Raw genomic sequence first — 19,908 nt, forward strand, 5'->3', positions numbered from 1 at the left:
AAGACGGCTCTATCCCTGAGCTTCTCTCTGTCCTATTTTCACTTCCGCCTGGGTGGCAAAAGTCATTTCAGCTTGGGCAAAAATTCTTCGCAGAGGCATCTTAGCGGCAGCTCCCCAGGACGAGCTGGCAGATCTAGCAGATCAAATTAATCATGCCGGTAAATACCTCTTAACCGCCTCCTTGGATGCGGCTGGGTGCGTAGCAAGGGCTAACAGCAACATAGTAGCCGTACGCCGAGTCCTTTGGCTAAAGTCATGGAATGCAGATACCACCTTTAAAAAGTTGCTTACCAATCTGCCTTTCCATGGTTCTCGGCTCTTTGGAGCCAAGCTAGATCAAATAATTTCGGATGCCACTGGTGGTAAGAGCACTTCTCTCCCTCAGTCTAGGCCAAAAAGGGTTTCCGGCCGTTTAGGCCCTTTTTGTGCCTTCTCGTCCACAGAAAAATCTACACAGCAAGATCGCCCTTCCGGCTCTACGGAGCGAGAGCAGAAGAAGAAAAAGAAAAAAAAAAAAAACACATCTTATAAACCTGCTCCCCGCTGGAGATCTAGAGGACAATACTCCAGGTCTTCAGGTGTCCGTTCCGATAGGTTCTCCTCCAAGTGACGGGTCACCCCACCTGGAAGTTTTTCCAGGGTGGGAGGCAGACTTTCCTTTTTCGCGGACGCTTGGCTGTCTGTTGTCGACGATGCTTGGGTCAGGGAAATCATCGCATCCGGATGCAAGATCGATTTTGCTTCCCAGCCCCATCTCCTCCCTTCTTTCCGCCGGAGTGATTGTTTCCGTTCCCTCAGACGAACGGTTTTCAGGGTTCTACTCAAATCTTTTCGTAGTCCCCAAAAAAGACGGGACCCTTCGACCAATCCTGGACCTCAAGTTGCTCTCTCGCCATGTGAAGATTCTCCACTTCAAAATGGAGTCTCAGGAAAATCTCTATCAATTCACGGCTCTTCCCTTCGGCCTAGCCTCTGCTCCCCGTGTTTTCACGAAGGTGATGGCGACGGTCACGGCCATCCTTCGATCCAGGGGGATTCTTATCATCCCTTATCTGGGCGATCTCTTGATCAAAGGCTTGTCCCTTCAAGACTGTCTCCTGAGTCTTCACATAACCCTGGATACCCTCGGCCATCTCGGATGGTTAGTCAACAAGGAAAAGTCCATTCTCAGACCCACTCAGCGTCTGACCTTCCTAGGCATGGAACTCGACACGAATCTGCCCCGGGTGTTTCTTCCGAGGGAAAAAATTTGCGCCTCTGTCCAAAGAAACTCAAGCCCTCATACGGCTGAAGCCCATTCCCCTTCGGCTCGGCATGAAAGTTCTGGGGAAGATGGTGGCTTCCAGGGAGGCAGTGCCTTTTGCACAGTTTCATCTTCGCCCCCTTCAGCTGTCCCTCCTCTCAGCTTGGGACAAGACGACGTTGTCCTTAGACCGCCCCATTCTCCTCCTTCTCAGAGTGAGGCATTTCCTGACTTGGTGGGCAATGCCTACGTCAGTCCTCCAGGGGAGGTCCTTCCTCCCGCTCCAGTGGCAAGTCATTACCATCGATGCCACCCTTCTAAGTTGGGGAGCGGTTTTCCATCAGAGAACGGCCCAAGGACGCTGGAATCCACAGGAAGCCCTGCTCCCTATTAATCGTCTCGAAATCAGAGCAATCTTCCTGGCCCTTCTTCGCTGGCTACCTCTTCTCGTCGGCAAGCCGGTCCGCATTCAGTCGGACAACGCCACGGCTGTGGCGTACATAAACCATCAGGGCGGCACGCGCAGCAACCAAGGATGTCAGCAGTGGCCAAGATACTGCGCTGGGCAGAACGGTACGTTCCAACAACCTCCGCTGTGCACATTCCAGGGGTGGAAAACTGGGCAGCCGATTTTCTGAGTCGTCAAGGACTAGCGTCAGGCGAATGGTATCTTCAGTCCACTGTCTTCGATCAGATATGCCAGCGCTGGGGTTATCCGGATGTCGACCTCATGGCATCTCGGATGAACCACAAGTTTCCGCGTTTCGTAGCCAGGTCCAGGGACCCTCTAGCCGTCGCTTGCGGTGAATTCCGTGGTCCCAGTTCCAACTTCCTTATCTGTTTCCACCTCTTGCCTTGATCCCAAGAGTGGTCAAGAAGATAAAATCGGAAGGGGTGCCAGTGATTCTTGTGGCTCCAGACTGGCCAAGGAGGCCTTGGTATGCGGAACTGGTGAACATGCTCGCGGACGTCCCCTGGAGGCTTCCAGACCGTCCGGATCTTCTCTCGCAAGGCCCCCCCTTTACCACGAGAATTCTCGTTCTCTGAATTTAACGGCAGGGCCATCGAGGCTGCAATCTTAAGAGATTCAGGTTTTTCAAACCAGGTGATTCAGACGATGATCAAAGCCAGGAAACCAGCCTCTTCCTTTATCTACCTTAGGCATTGGAAGGCTTTTTTTCCGTTGGTGCGACGATAAGTCTTTCCAATGTCCTTTTCCATTCCGTCCATACTGGGTTTTTCTCCAGTCTGGCTTAGATTCGAGTCTATCTCACAGTACTCTCAAGGGCCAGGTTTCTGCTTTGTCTATCCTTTTTCAAAGGGAGCTCGCTTCCTTACCGCAGGTTAAGACATTCCTCCAAGGAGTCGCTCATGTGGCTCCTCCTCATCATTCACGATAGAACCGTGGGATCTCAATCTCGTTCTTAGCGTTCTCCAAAAAGCACTGTTTGAGCCCATCCAGGACATTCCTTTGTCTTTTCTGTCATGTTAGGTAACCTTTCTAATTGCCATAACATCCATCAGAAGAGTTTCTGAATTAGCGGCCCTGTCATGTCGTTCTCTTTATCTGGTCCTCCATCAGGATAAAGTCGTCCTCAGGCCCGTTCCTTCTTTTCTCCCAAAAGTGGTATCCTCCTTCCACATCAACGAGGATATAGTCTTCCATCATTTTGTCCTGCTCCTTATCACCCTTTTGAGAAGTCTCTCCACAAACTGGACGTTGTTAGAGCCTTGCGTGTTTATCTCGCTAGGACTGCTTCTTTTCGTCAATCCGATTCATTGCTGGTCATCTCTGAAGGTCACCGGTAAGGGCTTCCGGCATCCAAATCCACGATCGCTCGCTGGATTCATTCTACTAGGATTCGTTCTACTATTCTGGAAGCATACCGTCTTCAGGAAAAACGGCCGCCTTCGGGAGTGAGGGCTCACTCCACCCGGGCGGTGGCAGCTTCGTGCGCCGTTCGACACCAGGCTTCGGCTCTGCAAATTTGCAGGGCCGCGACCTGGTCGTCTTTGCATACGTTTGCGAGGTCCTACAGGGTTCATGCCCAGGCCTCGTCTGATGCAGTCGTTTGGTAGGAAGGTCCTGCAGGCGGCGGTGGCGCATCGGCCGACCTAAGCCCTTCCTGTTCTTTCGTTCCTTATTGCTGTTCCCGCCCTTGGGACTGCTTTGGAACGTCCCATGGTAATCTGTGTCCCCCAATAAGGCGATAAAGAAAGATGGATTTTTGGTTCTTACCGTAAAATCTCTTTCTTGGAGCCTTCATTGGGGGACACAGCACCCTCCCTGTTTAAATTGTATCGTGTTGGGTCCTTGAGTCCCTTGTTCGGTTGGTACATACCATATGTTTATTGTTCCGTGGCTTCTCCTACTGCTTTCTCACCAACTGAGGTACTTGGTATCTGTCGGTGGGTGTATACTTGCGGGGAGGAGTCAATTCTCTTGTTTTTTGCATAGTGTCAGCCTCCTAGCAGCAGCAGCATACACCCATGGTAATCTGTGTCCCCCAATGAAGGCTCCAAGAAAGAGATTTTACGGTAAGAACCAAAAATCCATCTATTTCTCGCACTGAAGTGTGAACCCTGCCTTTGGCTTCCTACAAACTGGTGGTAATTTGCCATGTGCAGCAGCCCATGTCCCAGTTTGTAGAAGTTTGTCACATCATAGACAGAAATGTTTTTTTAACTTGAGATTTTTCAGGTAGTTTGAAGTTCTGTAAAATAAAGCTCACCGCACGCACACATACACATACAGCTCTGGCATAAATTAAGAGACCACTTTCAAATGTTCAATTTGTCTGATTTTTCTCTTTATAGGTATATTTCTGAGTAAAATGTAATTGCTTTTATTCTATAAACTTCTGATAACATGTCTCCAAATTTCCAAGCAATAAATTTTGTATTTTTTTTTTCTGACAAAGAAAAGTGGTCACAATTTAAAAAAAAAAAAAAAAAAAAACACAAATGCAAAGAAAACTAGTTCATAGTCGTGTAGAAACAACAATACGAACGTTTTAACTCAGGAAGAGTTCAGAAATCAATATTTTGTAGAATAACCATGATTTTTATTCACAGCTTTCATGCTTCTTGGCATGCTCTCTACCAGTCTTTCACACTGCTCCTGGCTCAAAAATTTAAGCAGTTCTTCTTCTTTGTTTGATGGCTTGTGACTATCCATCATCCTCTTGATTACATTTCAGAGGTTTTCTATGGGGTTCAGGTCTGGAGAATGGGCTGCCCATGACAGGGTTTTGGTGAGGTGGTCTCTTAATTTTTGCCAGAGCTGTATATGCACGCATGCACACGCACATATGCATTTGCACACACCCTTTCTCCACTGCATTTCTCTAAATCCTTTTTCCCCTCATAGCAGAACTTTCAAGAACTGGTTTGATGTCTCAGTGTTCTCATTCTTGTACTCGTACACATAATGTTTCATCATCCAGTGCATGACCTTGGTGTTACAGTTGTTTGTTCCCTTTTCTTTCTTCACAGTGGACTTCAGCATACAGGTTCTCAGCTCTGGATCGTGGCCTTTTCAGCAGTTCTGCACGTTTGCTTTACCTTCTGAGGTACGGTACTTCTCTGTACAATCCACTTTGTCATGTGACTGGTAATATGATTGGCAAATTTGTTCATTCTCAAATTTTGATTGTTTTAACATAAAATCTATTATAATCTTTTAACACTGGCATATGAGGACAAAATTGGCACAGAATAATCATATCGCTGCATAATTTACAAGGTGCTTTGTTTCAATGTAAGCTAAAAGCCTTGCTGAATATTTTATGGTTTGTCAGATGGTTTGCCATTACTCTATGTGACGATATTCTGGACATAGCCATTACATTAACCATATGTAGGTCGTAGCTAACCATTTTTCCTTATCCAGAATTAAAGTTAATCACATTATTTGATTTGTTCTCTTAAGTGACATTTACAGTATAAGGTAATCATAAACGAGCATGATTACAAATTCTCATTTCACAATCTATCAATGTAAATAGGCTGCCGTTCATGATCTTTTGTGCAGTACAATGTACATCGTGTAAACAGGACTCGCACTGATGAGAACCATGGCTGACCGTGCACACCGAGCGATCTAGTATAGATAGCCCGGTGCACATCTAAAGGTACTGTCACACTAAGCGATATCGCTAGTAATATCGCTATAACTTGTGCTAGCGATATCACTGTGTGTGATACATACCTACAACCCGCTCACCCACTGGTTATCGCTGATCGCGCGAGAACGTCCTGGACTGTTTCTCGTCGTCAGCTTCCTGCTGGGCTTCCTGTGGAGAGACGAGCGACGCGTGGAGCCAGGCAGGAGGACGCAGGATCGCCTAGTGTGACAGGTAAGTAGCGACCCCCATCCCCTGCCTGCGATGTCGCTGGTGAGATCTGCCTTTGTGGCAGCTCACTAGCGACCACTTAGGGATGCACCAGCGATCCTGACCGCGTCATATCGCTGGTCGGGATCGCTGGTGCATCGCTAAGTGTGACAGTACCTTTATACTTCGGTCTGCCTTTGTAAACAGGCATATCAACAATCGGTAAAAGTTTGTTCGGTGGTTGCACCGTGCCACTGGTTGGTCCATGTAAGCAGCCCTTTAGTCTTATCAGTATGTCTGATCACATTAGTATAGATGATCACATTAAGTAAGATCTCTCTGTAGACAGTGGGGGGTCATGAAGCGCTACTTGGTACTCAGTGTTATTGCCTGTCTGTAATGCAGGAAATCGCCAACTCCTAGGAAGCGAGAGCCGTTATTTATGGTGATTTTCCATAACGACAGAAGTATTCTTGAGCCGTTCTCACTAAAATCTGAAACAAGCCAAGAGATTTATCCTCTTCACAACATAAAACGTATACGTACGTGATATGTCACGTCCCTGCTTTCGATGCTGGCTCGCACGCCAAGCCCATATCTTTCCCCGCACATGATGGCTGATTCAAACAGCCATGGGTGGAGTGGAGCGCTTCCCTTGGCTGTTAATCTGATAAATCCCTCTGTCAGTCTCTAGAAGAATATTCAGAATTGAGTGTCCTCAGTGGTTGATATCTTTTACTGGCTACCTGAAAAGATGGTAACACATTGCAATCTTTCGAGACTACTCAGGTCTCTTCATCAGGCATTGACTAATACAAAATCTGAAAAATCACATATTTATGCTCAACACCGCACAGAAAAAATTCAATAGATAAGACAAGTGACGTGAAGCAGAACTATCATTATGGGAGAGGGATAAACATAAATATTGGACCAGTCCATAGATAAGGAGTGAAAGTTATATTGTCCTCTGATTGCGGTCCCGTTCTGTGTTGTGATGACCCCAGAAGGTCTGAAGAGCAAATTCCTTAATTGATGTAAAAAGACATAAATCCATGTGACACATTCATTCCTGCATTGAGAGTGTCAAGGGTCGTCATGAGCTTGTACGCCCAGACTTTTCTGTCTCTCTGAGACTTGAAGTTACCTTTTAATACAAGTAATTTAATGTCCATCATGCTATGACCGGGGATACAAAAATGTTTTGCCACAGGTAAATCCATTCTTTTTTCTCATTGGGTGGTGATGAGAATTCATCCTTGTTCTCAGTTTTTGCGCTGTCTCCCCCACATGTCAGTCTCTGACATCGGCATGTAACATGCTTCGACAGGGGGTGTCACTCCACGTTCCCATCATTGCTACTGTATCGCCGATGGGCTTTCATGACATCTGGGAGTCTGCTGATGACCCCATTGCCTGTTAATATGATCCTGCTGTGAAAGCCAGCCGTGACCAGTGTTTATAGGAGATTGTGATTTCTTTTTAGAAATGGCACAAACAATCAGACGATCGCAGCTTCAAGTCCCATAAAGGGACTATTCAATACAATAAAAAGTAACAAAAATAAAAAAATAAAAAAAAAGTTTTAAAAAAACATGAAAATTAAAACATGCGTTCAAATAACCCCCTTGTTGACAAATTAAATAAAACAAATGTTATCACTGCATTCGTCAAAATCCAATCTATCAAAATACAAAATAAATTCGATCGGTAAACTGCGTAGTGAGAAAATCTTTGCTATCCGGGTACTCGTACTGACCTGGATAATCCTATTACCAGGTCAGTTTTGCCATATATTGAACATGGTAAATAAATAAACAAAAAGCACGGAACAATTGTGAAATTACACTTCTTTTTGCAATTTAAATGCACTTTGACTTTTTTTTTTTGCCCTTTTCCTGTACATGTTGTGCTACAATAAATGGTTTAATTTAAAAATACATCTCGTCACCCAAAAAAAACAAGCCATCATACGGCCATATTGACCGAAAAATAAGTTATGGCTCTTGGACGAAGGGGAGTTAAAATGGGGGGGGGGGGGGGGGAATTGCCCGGTCATGAAGGGGTTAAATTTGTATACAATATTTGGGGTTGCTGCATTGTTTTGTCTCCCATAGCTATAGTTGGGTGAGATACCTTCAGCTAAAGCTTGCATTGTTACAAGTCTCCCTGATGTTTGCTGGCACAATATTTCTATAGTCCTTGGCGAATAATTTTTCTTTTAATGAAATGTTCATTGTTTTCTTCCAGCTGGAGAGAAGTTATCAGAGGTTTACAGCTTTTTACGCCAGTCGGCACAGTGGGAGAAAACTGACTTGGTTATATCAGTTGTCCAAAGGGGAGTTGGTTACCAACTGTTTTAAAAATCGCTATACATTACAGGTGAGCGCACGCATTGTATCGGGGGATGCAAATATCACACTGCAGATCTACAGCGATTTACAGTGTATGTCAATGGGGTTATTAAAACTCCTCTAAGGCTGTGTTCACATGTTGTTTTTTCAGTGTGTTTTCAATGCAAACTTTCAGCTGCGTTTCACAGCACCAGCATAGTCTAATGAGAATTCACAAATCTCAGGCACGCACCTTGATTTTTTTTTTTTTGTTGTTAGTTTGTGCAGTACCTTCGTTATTGCCAAATGCAGCACGTCATTTTCAGAGGGTTTTTTTTTTCAGCCATTCAAAGCAATGGATACTGCACATACGCTGCAAAAAGCGCAGGTGTCCGGTCTTGTTGCTTTTTTTTTTTCTTCCAAAATTTGATGAAATAAAATCAATTTTTTTGTGCACAAAACTCTTATCTGCATGCGCAAGAGACAAATGTACACTGAGAAAAACGCAGGAAAAAAAGGGTAACAAAAACGAAACAAAACCTGCTTTTCTTTCTCTCTTCATTGGGGGACACAGGTTACCATGGGTGTATGCTGCTGTCGCTAGGAGGCTGACACTATGCAAATAAAGTTAGCTCCTCCCCAGCAGTATACACCTACCGCGACAGGCCCAAATTACCTCAGTTTTTGCTTAGTGTCTGAAGGAGGCGGACCTGGATCTAACACCAGATCCGCAGTATTTTTTCTTTACAGGTTGTGTGTGTTATTAATCTTTTCATCTTTATTTTTCAGATACAGCTCGTTGGGTAACGGTGCAGAATGCTCACCCTGTTTTCCTACATTTAAGCGACAGAGAGAGCAGTGTGGTGTCACCCACATCGCCTACTCTCGGGCCCGCTGGCAGGACTTTGTCCCCTGTCCCCCGTAAGGGTGTTTCAGGGCGACTCTCGGTGGCCAGTCCTTGCCTATTCCCCTCCTCACCCCTCTCCTCGCAGAGGGCTGAGAGGAAGACTGTGGTCACTGGTGGTGGCCTTCCCCCTTATTCTTGTTTGACACCGTCTTCTGCGCCGTCGGGACACGATGCGGGAAGGAGGATTGTTTTCCCAGGACCCTTTTCCCCGAGGGCTCCTGATGTCATCCTCAGCTATGAAGAGGAGCTGGATTCAAGAGACAGGTAGTAGGTCTCCCTCCCCCCCGACACCGCTAAGCCCCTGCAGCACCCACCAGTAAGCCACTGCAGCCCCTGCTTCTCTATTCAGATTCAAATTCCGCGCCTTTTCTTCCCATAGCACGCGCTGTCCGACATTTTTCTTACAGCCCTCTTCCTCCAGGTTGTTCTCCGGTTAGGCCACGCCTCCTCCGGCTCTCCCACTATCAACGGCCTCTTCTCCCCTGCTTGGGCACGCCTCCTGGCCGGCGTCAGCCAATCGGCGCCTTTCCTTTCATTCTCCAGCGCCGGGCACGCCCCCCTGTCTGTTCCTATGTCCCGACTCCCTTTACTTTCATAGCACGCTGGCCGCGCCCCCACAGGAGGGCCAGCCTATCTGGACGCCGCTTTCTCTGGCCGGACACGCTCCCTTCTTTTAGGTGCTTTCGGCCTGTCTGGCCAAATACTAGAAGTGCCTAGGTTGTCAACCCTGCCCTCGGTCCTGCTCTCCTCGTGGCTCAGAGTGCACAGCCTCCATCTTGGGCGCCTGTAGCGTCTTTTCTCTCTGGGACCTCAGATACCAGCCTCCTCATCTGTGTTCCGGCGGGGGACTCGGTTACCTGCGCTACTGCTGCTGCATCACTGGGTGTCTGGTAGGCTCTTCTTTCCTTACTCTGACCGGCTGTTAACTCCCCTCAGCAGTATCACCTCCATAGCGTTCTGCTGCAGTATTCACTTAGACTCTACCTATGCCCAATTCTGCAGGGTCTCTGCCTATATCCCTACGGTAGTTCACTACGCTTGTGCCCGCTGTAAGAGAAAGTGGGCTTCAGGCCAGCCGTCCCCTTTCTGCTCGTCCTGCAGTCCTTCCACCATGTCGGCGCCTCAGGACTCCTCGAACGCCCGGGATGAGAGCACTCCCCCCACCTCCTGAGTGGGCAGTTGCCATGTCCCAGTTGGTTTCAGGGCTGACCGTTGCCAGGTCTCAATCAGTTTCAGACCTCACCAAAATTTTACAGTCCCTGGTACAGGTCCTGGACCGTATGCCGCATCTCTCTGCTGCCACCAGTGCTCCGAACACCTCTCACGGTGATTCGCACGCACCGGTCCATGACCTTCCCAGGGACAGATCAGGAGAAAGGTCTAGGAAGCGAACTCTGTCTAGCTCTTCCTCAGATTAGGCAGCACCGAGGGGGCCTCTCTGCCTGTTCCCACTCCTTGGAGGCGGATGTCGGGTCAGACGTAGCCTCTCTGTCAGAGTCTGACTCTGTCGCAGATCACACCTCTAGAACGCATGACATGGTAGATAGCCTTTTTTCGGCTATTGTGCAAACGCTCAAAATTAAGGAGGCATGCCTTTGAGGCATCAGGCACTTCCTTTTGCCCTAACTTTGCCTCCTCATGGGTGGAGAAAGCAATATCTGCCTGGGCCAAGATACTCCGTCGAGGCAGAGAGGAGCTAGCAGATTTAGCATATCAAATTGCGCATGCTGGTAAATATTTGATGAACGCCTCCCTGGATGCTGCTGCTTGCACAGCAAGAGCTAACAGTAACATTATTGCTATTCGCGGCATCCTTTGGTTGAAGGCGTGGAACGCAGATCGGGCTTCCAAAAAATCTCACTGGCCTACCTTTCCAGGGCACCAGACTCTTTGGGGCCAAACTAGACCAAATCACTTTGGATGCCACCGGAGGCAAAACTACTTCTCTGCCCCAATCCAGGCCACGATGCCCCTTCAACAGAAAGGGCCCTCAGCCTTTTCGGCCTTTCTCTTCCTCAGGCGGATCCTCTCAACAGGACCATTCTTCCGCTCAGGGAGAAAGAAGGAAACCTTCCTTCAAACCTGCCCCTTGCTGAAGGTCTAGGAGCCGCCCCTCTAAGCCCTCCTGTTCTCGCAGCCACAGATTTACCTCTAAATGACGGGTCACCCCCACCTGGGAATCTTTCCAGGGTGGGAGGCAGGCTTCTTTTCAAGGAAACTTGGTTGGCGGCGGTCGATGACGCCTGGGTCAGGGAGGTTGTCACATCAGGCTGCAAAATAGAATTTTCTTTGTCCCCAAAAGGATGTTTCTTCCTTTCTCGTCCACCAAAACAGCCCTCTCATGCCCCAAGGCTTTCCCAGGCTGTCTCTTTTGTCCTAAACTCTGGAGTGATCGTACCCTTTCCTTGGCACGAACGGTTTTCCGGGTTTACTCAAACCTGTTCGTAGTCCCAAAAAAGGATGGCTCCCTTCCACCTATCTTGGACCTCAAGCAGTTGAATCGTCACCTTCGTGTTCGCCGTTTTCGAATGGAGTCCTTGCGCTCGGTGATCGCCCCCATGGAACCGGGGGAATACCTTTGCTCTGTGGACATTCAGGACGCTTACTTGCACGTTCCTATTTGTGTGCAGCATCAGAAGTTCCTCAGTTTTGCCATACAGGAGTGCCATTACCAGTTCACAGCTCTCCCATTCGGTCTGGCAACCGCCCCCAGAGTCTTCACGAAGGTCATGGCCATCCTTCGTTCAAAGGGGATTCTTATAATCCCTTATCTCGACTATCTCCTGATCAATGGTCCATCTCGCCGAGACTGCAATCACAGCCTCCAGATCACACTGGACACGCAGCATTGCCTCGGCTGGATAGTCAACAAAGAGAAGTCGACCCTGATCCCAACTCGGCGTCTCGTATTTCTGGGCATGGAATTCGACACCAGCCAAGCTCGAGTCATCCTTCCAAAGAAGAAAATTTCCCTCCGACAGGAGATCAAAGCCCGAAAGGGCCCGGTCCCTCTTCCTATTCAGCTCTGCATGAGGGTCCTAGGGAAGATGATTGCTTCCTTCGAAGCAGTGCTGTATACCCAATTTCACTCCCGCCCTCTCCAGCTGGCCCTCCTGTCTGCTTGGGACAAGACAACATTCTCCCTGGACTGCCCAGTGCTTCTGCCTCTCAAGGTGAGGCAATCCCTAGCCTGGTGGACGCTTCCCACCTCGGTCCTACGCGGGAGATCCTTCCCATTCAATGGCAGGTCATCACCAACCCAGTCTCCTGGGTTGGGGAGCAATTTTTCTCCACCTCACAGCACAGGGCCGCTGGGATGGTCAGGAAGCTCTTCTACCAATCAATCTCTTGGACATCAGGGCAATCTTTCTTGCCCTCATCCGCTGGCAGCCCATCCTCGTGGGGAAGCCGATCCGCATTCAGTCGAACAACGCCACGGCCGTGGCGTACATAAACCACCAAGGCGGAACTCGCAGCAAGCAGATCATGCTGGAGGTGGCAAAGATTCTGCGTTGGGCTGAAAGCCATGTTCCCACCAAATCCGCCTTACACATTCCAGGAGTGGACAACTGGGAAGCCGATTTCCTGAGCCGTCAAGGGCTCGTGTCAGGCGAGGGGGCTCTCAACACCGACGTCTTTCTCCAAATTTGTCTGAGGTGGGGCGTTCCGGATATCGATCTCATGGCATCTCGAGCAAACCACAAGGTTCCCCAGTGCGTAGCCAGGTCTCGGGATCCGATGGCCATCGGTTGCGACGCTCTGGTATTCCCGTGGTCAGTTTCGCATGCCTTATCTGTTCCCACCTCTTCCCCTGATCCCAAGAATTGTGAAAAAGATAAAGGCAGAAGGGGTTCCCATTCTGTTAGTAGCTCCAGATTGGCCACGAAGGGCCTGGTATGCGGAGCTAGTAAACATGCTCTCGGACATCCCCTGGAGGCTTCCAGACCATCCGTATCTTCTATCGCAGGGGCCCCTCTTCCATCCGAATTCTCAGTCTCTGAATTTAATGGCATGGCCATTGAGGCCGCGGTCCTTAGAGACGCAGGTTTGTCCCACAAGGTCATCCAGACCATGATTAAGGCAAGGAAGCCGGCATCATCTCTCATCTATCACAGATGTTGGAAAGCCTTTTTTCGGTGGTGTGAGGACAGCAGTGTGTTTCCTATGACTTTTTCTCTTCCTTCTGTTCTGGGTTTTCTGCAGACGGGTCTCGTCTCCGGCCTTTCCCTCAGTACCTTAAAGGGTCAGGTGTCCGCTCTAGCTATCCTCTTCCAAAGAGATCTTGCTACTTTTCTTCAGGGCGTTGCTCACATAGCGCCTCCTTGCCAGTCTCCTGTCGATCCATGGGATTTGAATCTTGTTTTAAGCGCTCTTCAGCATGCGCCTTTCGAGCAGATTCAGGACATTTCTCTTTCACTCCTCTCGTGGAAGGTTGCCTTACTAGTCGCTATCACTTCTATTCAGAGGGTCTCGGAGTTGGCAGCATTATCCTGCCGTTCCCCTTTCCTGGTTTTGCACCAGGATAAGGTAGTGCTCAGACCGGTTCCGGCCTTTCTGCCTAAGGTGGTCTCTGCTTTTCACATCAATGAGGACATCGTCCTGCCCTCTCTGTGTCCCTCTCCGACTCATCCCTTGGAGAGATCCCTGTACAAGTTGGACTTGGTCAGGGCAATTTGAATCTACCTTGCTAGGACTGCTCCTTTCCATCAGTCCGACTCCCTGTTTTTCATCTCAGATAGTCATCGGAAAGGGTTCCCAGCCTCCAGATCCACCATTGCTCGTTGGATTCGTTCAGCGGTTCTGGAGGCATACCGCGCCCAGGACAAACAGCCTCCTCCGGGGGTGAGGGCTCACTTTACCAGGGCTGTAGGAGCTTCCTGGGCCGTTCGTCAACAGGCTTCGGCTTTGCAAGGCCCGCTACCTGGTCGTCACTCCATACCTTCGTGAGGTTCTACAAGGTAGATACTCACGCCACTGCTGATGCAGGCTTAGGCAAGAAGATACTGCAGGCGGTTGTCTCACACCGGCCGACCTAAGTTCCCTTCTCTCAGCATTTCTTTCCCACCCTGGGGACTGCTTTTGGACATCCCATGGTAACCTGTGTCCCCCAATGAAGCGAGAAAGAAAGGGGGATTTTTGGTACTTTCTTGGAGCCTTCATTGGGGAGACAGCACCTTCCCTTAATGTTGTACCGTGTTGGCTAATGTGCCTTGTTTGGTTGGTACATAGGTTGAGTTCTTACGGTTGAGTTTCTTATAGTAGCTCCTTATACTGCTTTAGCACCAACTGAGGTAATTTGGGCCTGTCGGTAGGTGTATACTGCTGGGGAGGAGCTAACTCTTATTTGCTTAGTGTCAGCCTCCTAGCGACAGCAGCATACACCCATGATAACCTGTGTCCCCCACTGAAGGCTCCCATAAAGAGATTTTACGGTAAGTACCAAAAATCCCCCTTTTTTTAAGCAAACTTAACGTAGCCCAAGATGTCGTGCAAATTTGAGCTTCATATTTAAAGCATACTCTTAAGTTTGCAGAAACTTTTCAATGTAAAGGTGAAATCTGTGATACACACCCCACAATCCGCTAATAACACATGGTGGTTTTGCTTTCAGCTTTATCTTAGGGTATCTGCAAACATTGAGTATTTGTAGCAGACCTTTCTACTCTAAAAACACATCTCTTGGCAGGAAAAACACAGCGTTCAATGTGGTGCCTTTTTTTTTTTCTATGCATTCATTTGGATGAAAAGCGCTGACATGCTGCAGATCTGAACAATGCAGTGATGGTTAAAATATGCAAGGAAATGAAGCAACACCCGCACATGAGATTGTAGAAAGCTTATTTGTTTATTTTGCTGACACTGTAAAACGCTGCATTGTTAGGGTGTGCGCACACGCTGCGGATTCTACTGCGGATCCGCAGCGGTTTTGGTCCTGCGGATCTGCAGCAGTTCCTGCTGCGGTGTACAGTACCATAATATCCTATGGGAAATGGAAACCGCAATGCAGACGGTGCAGATTTTTCCAAGCGGATTTGCTGCGGTTTCTAATCCGCAGAAAGAATTGACATGTCAATTCTTTCTGCGGATTCTGCTGCGGTTTACCATCTCCTCCATTGTAGAGGTGATAAACCGCAGGGCAAAACCGCAGGCTAATCCGCAGGTCTTTTGACCTGCGGATTTTGCAAAATCTGCGCGGATATATCCGCAGCGTGTGCACGTACCCTTATACACCAAAACAATACTGGAAAAAACGCTGTAAATATTCAATGTGTCCACAAGGCTTTAACGGGAATCAGTCAGCAGGTTTCTACGATTTAATCTCAGAGAAGCTTAATATAGGGCAAGTGAGCCTGATTCCAGCAATGTATACAGGCCTGTGGATTCGGCAAGCCAGACCCTCCACTCCTCAATTTCCCCAACTCCACAGCCCTGGTCACTACTCAACATGTGCATAAAGTGCGGCGCAGGTTTATCTAAACTAAAAGCCGAGATTCTTAGATCAGGAACAGAACAGACATTTATAGGACATTACATAACTTTCCTTAATTATTATGAAAACACTTACAGCACATCCTGTACCCAACTTATATATTTTAGGAATCTGACCATTTTATTCCGACTCCACCAAAATAAACTCTAATGCCACAGCCCTGGATGTATCATTTAGATTACCGAGTACAGAAGTTGTGCCACAGTTCTCAGATGTAGCAGAGCTCAGAAAGCTGCCCCCTCCCACACCACAGCTCTGTGTACATTGTCTTTTGGCAGACCATGCCCCCTCCTTTGACAAGCGGGTCATTGCCAACTGCTCACGCGAGTGCCAGTCCTTCAGATTACATAGTAAAAATCTGCTGACAGATTCCCTTTTCAACTCCACCTTCGTGATTCAGTATCTGTTCTGATATGTGAAGTTTTCCATTTGCTTTTGTTTGGATTTTAGGCCTCAACGTTCCAGATGGCGATCCTCCTCCAGTATAATACAGAAGATGCCTACACAGTACAGCAGCTAACAGACAGCACACAGATCAAAATGGTACAATTTTCATCAATTTTAGGCTTTAGTTCTTTTGGTATAGGAAGTTCACATGTACTCTACTAACCAAGAGGGTACGTTCCCCTGATCAGGCAGTAGCAGCGCTTTGGACGCAGCGTTCTAATCCCACAGATAAATCCACATGAGTTCACTGAACCATGCAGGTTTACCGCATCCAGATACATTCTATTGTTGACATATCTGCGGAGATTAGCTTATCAGCAAGAGAGATTGACGTGCTGCGGCTCGAAAACCTGCGCAGCATGTCAGTTTCCGTGGGTAATTCGCAGGCTCACATACACGCATCGTGGACATGAATTTCTAGAAATCCCATCTACTACGCTGTATCATCTCTGCATAAATACGCAGCATCAAACCCACAGCATTTCCTGACCGTGGGCACGTACCCTTACAGGGAAGACCGTGGGCACGTACCCTTACAGGGAAGACCTTATACAGTCTCTGACTGTACACAGATTCATCGGGAACTCCCACCTGTTGTACTGATATATATATTTTTTTTTCTTTACCTGATTAGGAACCACATTTGTGGTGTTTATCTAGAACATTACAGTGCTCCTTCATTGGAAGTGATAATTTATTTATTCTAACGCTGGCATCCAGCAGATTTCCTTCATAGAGTCCCATGCGGAGGACGGTCTGCTGTACTTGGCATGCTATGTCATTCATATGAGTGACCGGTGATATAGACTAATACTATAAGATGGGTGCATATGGCAGTCTGTATTTGCAGAATTCAGTTCCAGGATTTTTCTGGTCTGAGTGCGGTGACGGTGTATGGGGCTCTTGCTGTCGCATGCTGCGCGCAGTAGGTGGAGTCTAGACACCACATGATACAAACACGGGGAATTGTGACAGTGTGCCTTCTACTCTCACAGTTCAGCAGTCAAATAGTGACTGCAGACTTTTATCATGAGGCTTGATAACCCCTTTATGTTCTTAGCACACAGCCAATAAAAAGGCTCCACCACTGAGGGATCATGACACATTTTGTTGTAATTTATCTGTAGGTCAGAGCGCTATGTTTTTATTGCAGCATTGAAAATCCCATGCATAGAAATGTAATAACATGATTACTACCGGCACAGTACACGGTCATCCTGGAATGGGCACGCTACGGCACTCGGGTGTGGGGAAATGTCCAACATGCCTGGACAGCCACCAGACATCTTGTAGCTGTCAGGGAATGCTGGGAGTTGTAGTGTGACAACCGCCTGTGTGCTTTCATGGGAAAGCTGTGATGCACGTGGAAGTTAATGTCTCTTCATTATTTGTATCTTGTCTCTACAAAGCCTAACACTTAAAGATGTCACTTTTACAGGACATTTTGGTGCAAGTTCTACAAATATTATTGAAGTCAAAGTTACTGGTGAGTCAACAACAAGTTTTTAACATAAAAAATTTGGAAAATATGTAAATGGAGAAAATCCCTGTATTGTTACATGAAGTTGAGTATTAAGTGTATATTGGTGTATAAATCAGTGATGTATTTTATTCTGCTTTTTAAGCACTTTTTTAATCTTGGATTCCATGTAAGATAAGGAGAAATAATTTTTGCACTTGATGTAGTAAGCGGAATAAAATGTAAGGAGCAAGTTCTATACGTTATAGAAACGGCCCCATGTTACACAAAGATGGCGCTTCCTGCCCACAGTGCGGCCAAGCTGCGTTTGGGCCAAATATATCAATCCCATCTTTGAATCTCGATATCGCTTTTAATAGAGTGCTGACGAATTTTGGATATGTTTCAGTGTTCAGTACGTTTTTGTGAATTTTTGCCTTTTTAATACAAAATTTGATCACATGTTCTCAAAACTGTAGGTTTTAGAAGATGAAAACGCAAATGTGGATGAAGTGGAGCTGCGACCGGACATATTAATAAAGCTGTACCTGGGCTATAAAAAGTATGTTCACATAGGGTACCACTGTGATGTGCTGCTCAGCACTCTTTCCATTCCCAAAAACATACCGTTTATACTTGCGTATAAGCCGAGATTTTCAGCCCCTTTTTTTGGTCTGAAAGTCCTCCCTCTCGGCTTATACGTGAGTCATATACTGGGGGTGGGCGGCGGTATAAGAGACCATACTCGCCCCTCCTGGCGCATATTCATGTGTTTTAATGAGCGGTACCATGTGACCGCTGAACGCAGGAAGAAGACGATCGAGGGAGAAACAGGGGCTGCAGAGCAGACCGTGTGCCAGGAGGGGGTGAGTATGACAGGGCAGAGCAATATTCACCTGTCCCATCGCCGTGCACCGTTGTGTTTCCGGGTCCTCCTGCTGTGATGTTCAGCAGAGGACGCGATGACTTAGTCAGTGGGGCAGCATTAACCCTTGTGCAGCAGCATAGGGGGGGTTTATCTTTGGAGCATTTTCTTGGACCACCATTAACCCTCGGCTTATACATGAGTCAATAAGTTTTCCCAGTTTTTTTGTGGCAAAATTAGGGGGGTCTGCTTATACACGAGAATATATGGTACGTTATTTAAAAAAGAATTATTATTTCAGTTCTATGATGGCACACTCTAGCACTTGACTATTGAAGTCTGATGCTTATGACTTATGTCTGCAGACATACAAATATAAACTTGACTAGAAGCGCTAGGTTCTCACTAATATGTACAATGTGCTGAGCACAACATTGGGCAATCCTCATATTTTCACCTGTCTGAAAAGGGAAATATTGCCAGGGCAGAGGCCAGACAGTGCCCACACAAGGAGTCCGTCACGTTTCCTGTTAGAGTCCTGTTTTTTGGTGATTCCAATAGAAACCGTGACAACATGCTCAGCGTGCGTCAGTGTACTAGTGTGAACCTAGTCTGACATGGACGGCCCGGATAATGCGCTATTCTGCACCTCTGTTATACCTCCGTCTTTAGTCTGTCGCCTCCTGTGCATGTCGGACTGTTTGGAAACACAACCCTTTATGGGGGAGGGTAATTACCTTCTGCAGTATTTCTTCTGTTTTTTGTAGATGAGTTTGTAGAATGTTAACTCACTTAAGCTGAAAAGAAGTGAGAAGGAATTATTTTCTTTTTTTCTGCAGTAAAAAGCTTAGAGTGAACATTAATGTCCCCATGAAAACAGAGCAGAAACAGGAGCAAGAGACAACGCACAAAAACATTGAGGAAGATCGCAAGCTGCTTATCCAGGTAATGTCCTGTCCAGGGGCGCACAGACAGAAGGGGGTCCCTGTGCAGTCCAATAATGCACCTCTTTATGTGACCCATTGGCATTAGAGGTGGAGGTGGGGCCCCTCTGTGCGGCTTCACGGCATGCACCAATTTTATGTCCGCCCCTGGTCCTGTACCTTCCAGAGTGTGGGTGACTTTCAACAGGTCTGCGGATAAACCCAAATCATGGCATTTAATATACGAGGCAATCCAAAGATCAGTGGTTGGGTTACTTTCTCATTGCTGTGACTGCTTCTTAACAGCAGACAGTGTGCTGGTATGTATTTGTTACTCACTTATAAGGCGCCATTAATTCCACAGCGCTTTACAGACATTATCATCACTGTCCCCATAGGGAGTCCAGATTGTGAACCCCAATCAGTATGTCTGTGAAGGCATTGTCCTCACCCTCTACAAACAGTTCTGCTTCTTTAGAAGATGGATAAGAGACAGGACCAGGGGTAGTACGGGGAGATGAAGATGTGTATCAAAAAAACGATCTAGACCCCTATCCTTACTGTTCTTATATGCTTCTTCATGTGATTTCACAGCATCTCCTCGTGTCCTCTCGGCACTGACGTTGCTCCTGGCAGCTCCCCCTTCCTTTTGGGCTTCTACATCACAGACCAGGGGGCATGGCTGGCTTCTTGCTCCTAATGCAAGGCATCTCCCTGACCATGGCTTATATGTGGCTGTGTATCTGATGTTCCCTCTGCCTCTCGCGCCCCCTGCTGTTATATACTGATGTGCTTATGTCACATAAGAGCTGTGACAGCGCAGAATGAGTATGTGTACTGTCATGGCTCATTATGTTTATAAAAAAAAAAGCTGTGAAGAAGCACAGAATGAGCCACAACAATACAC

General features: G+C 47.3%; 1 protein-coding gene across 2 annotated transcripts in view; it reads left to right on the forward strand.

Moving 5' to 3' along the window:
- The window catches only part of CUL1 (cullin 1), a 122,919-nt gene that overhangs the window by 97,445 nt on the left and 5,566 nt on the right, over positions 1-19,908 (forward strand). For both annotated transcript variants that reach the window (XM_073550058.1, XM_073550057.1), the window contains exons 15-20: positions 4,739-4,815; positions 7,828-7,959; positions 15,758-15,850; positions 17,193-17,240; positions 17,693-17,775; positions 18,918-19,023. In XM_073550058.1, coding sequence (XP_073406159.1) covers positions 4,739-4,815; positions 7,828-7,959; positions 15,758-15,850; positions 17,193-17,240; positions 17,693-17,775; positions 18,918-19,023 — 539 coding nt within the window. The remainder of the gene's footprint in view (positions 1-4,738; positions 4,816-7,827; positions 7,960-15,757; positions 15,851-17,192; positions 17,241-17,692; positions 17,776-18,917; positions 19,024-19,908) is intronic.

Source organism: Dendrobates tinctorius, unplaced genomic scaffold, assembly GCF_039654945.1.
Source record: "Dendrobates tinctorius isolate UK_male_01 unplaced genomic scaffold, ASM3965494v1 ptg000162l, whole genome shotgun sequence".
NCBI lineage: Eukaryota > Metazoa > Chordata > Amphibia > Anura > Dendrobatidae > Dendrobates > Dendrobates tinctorius.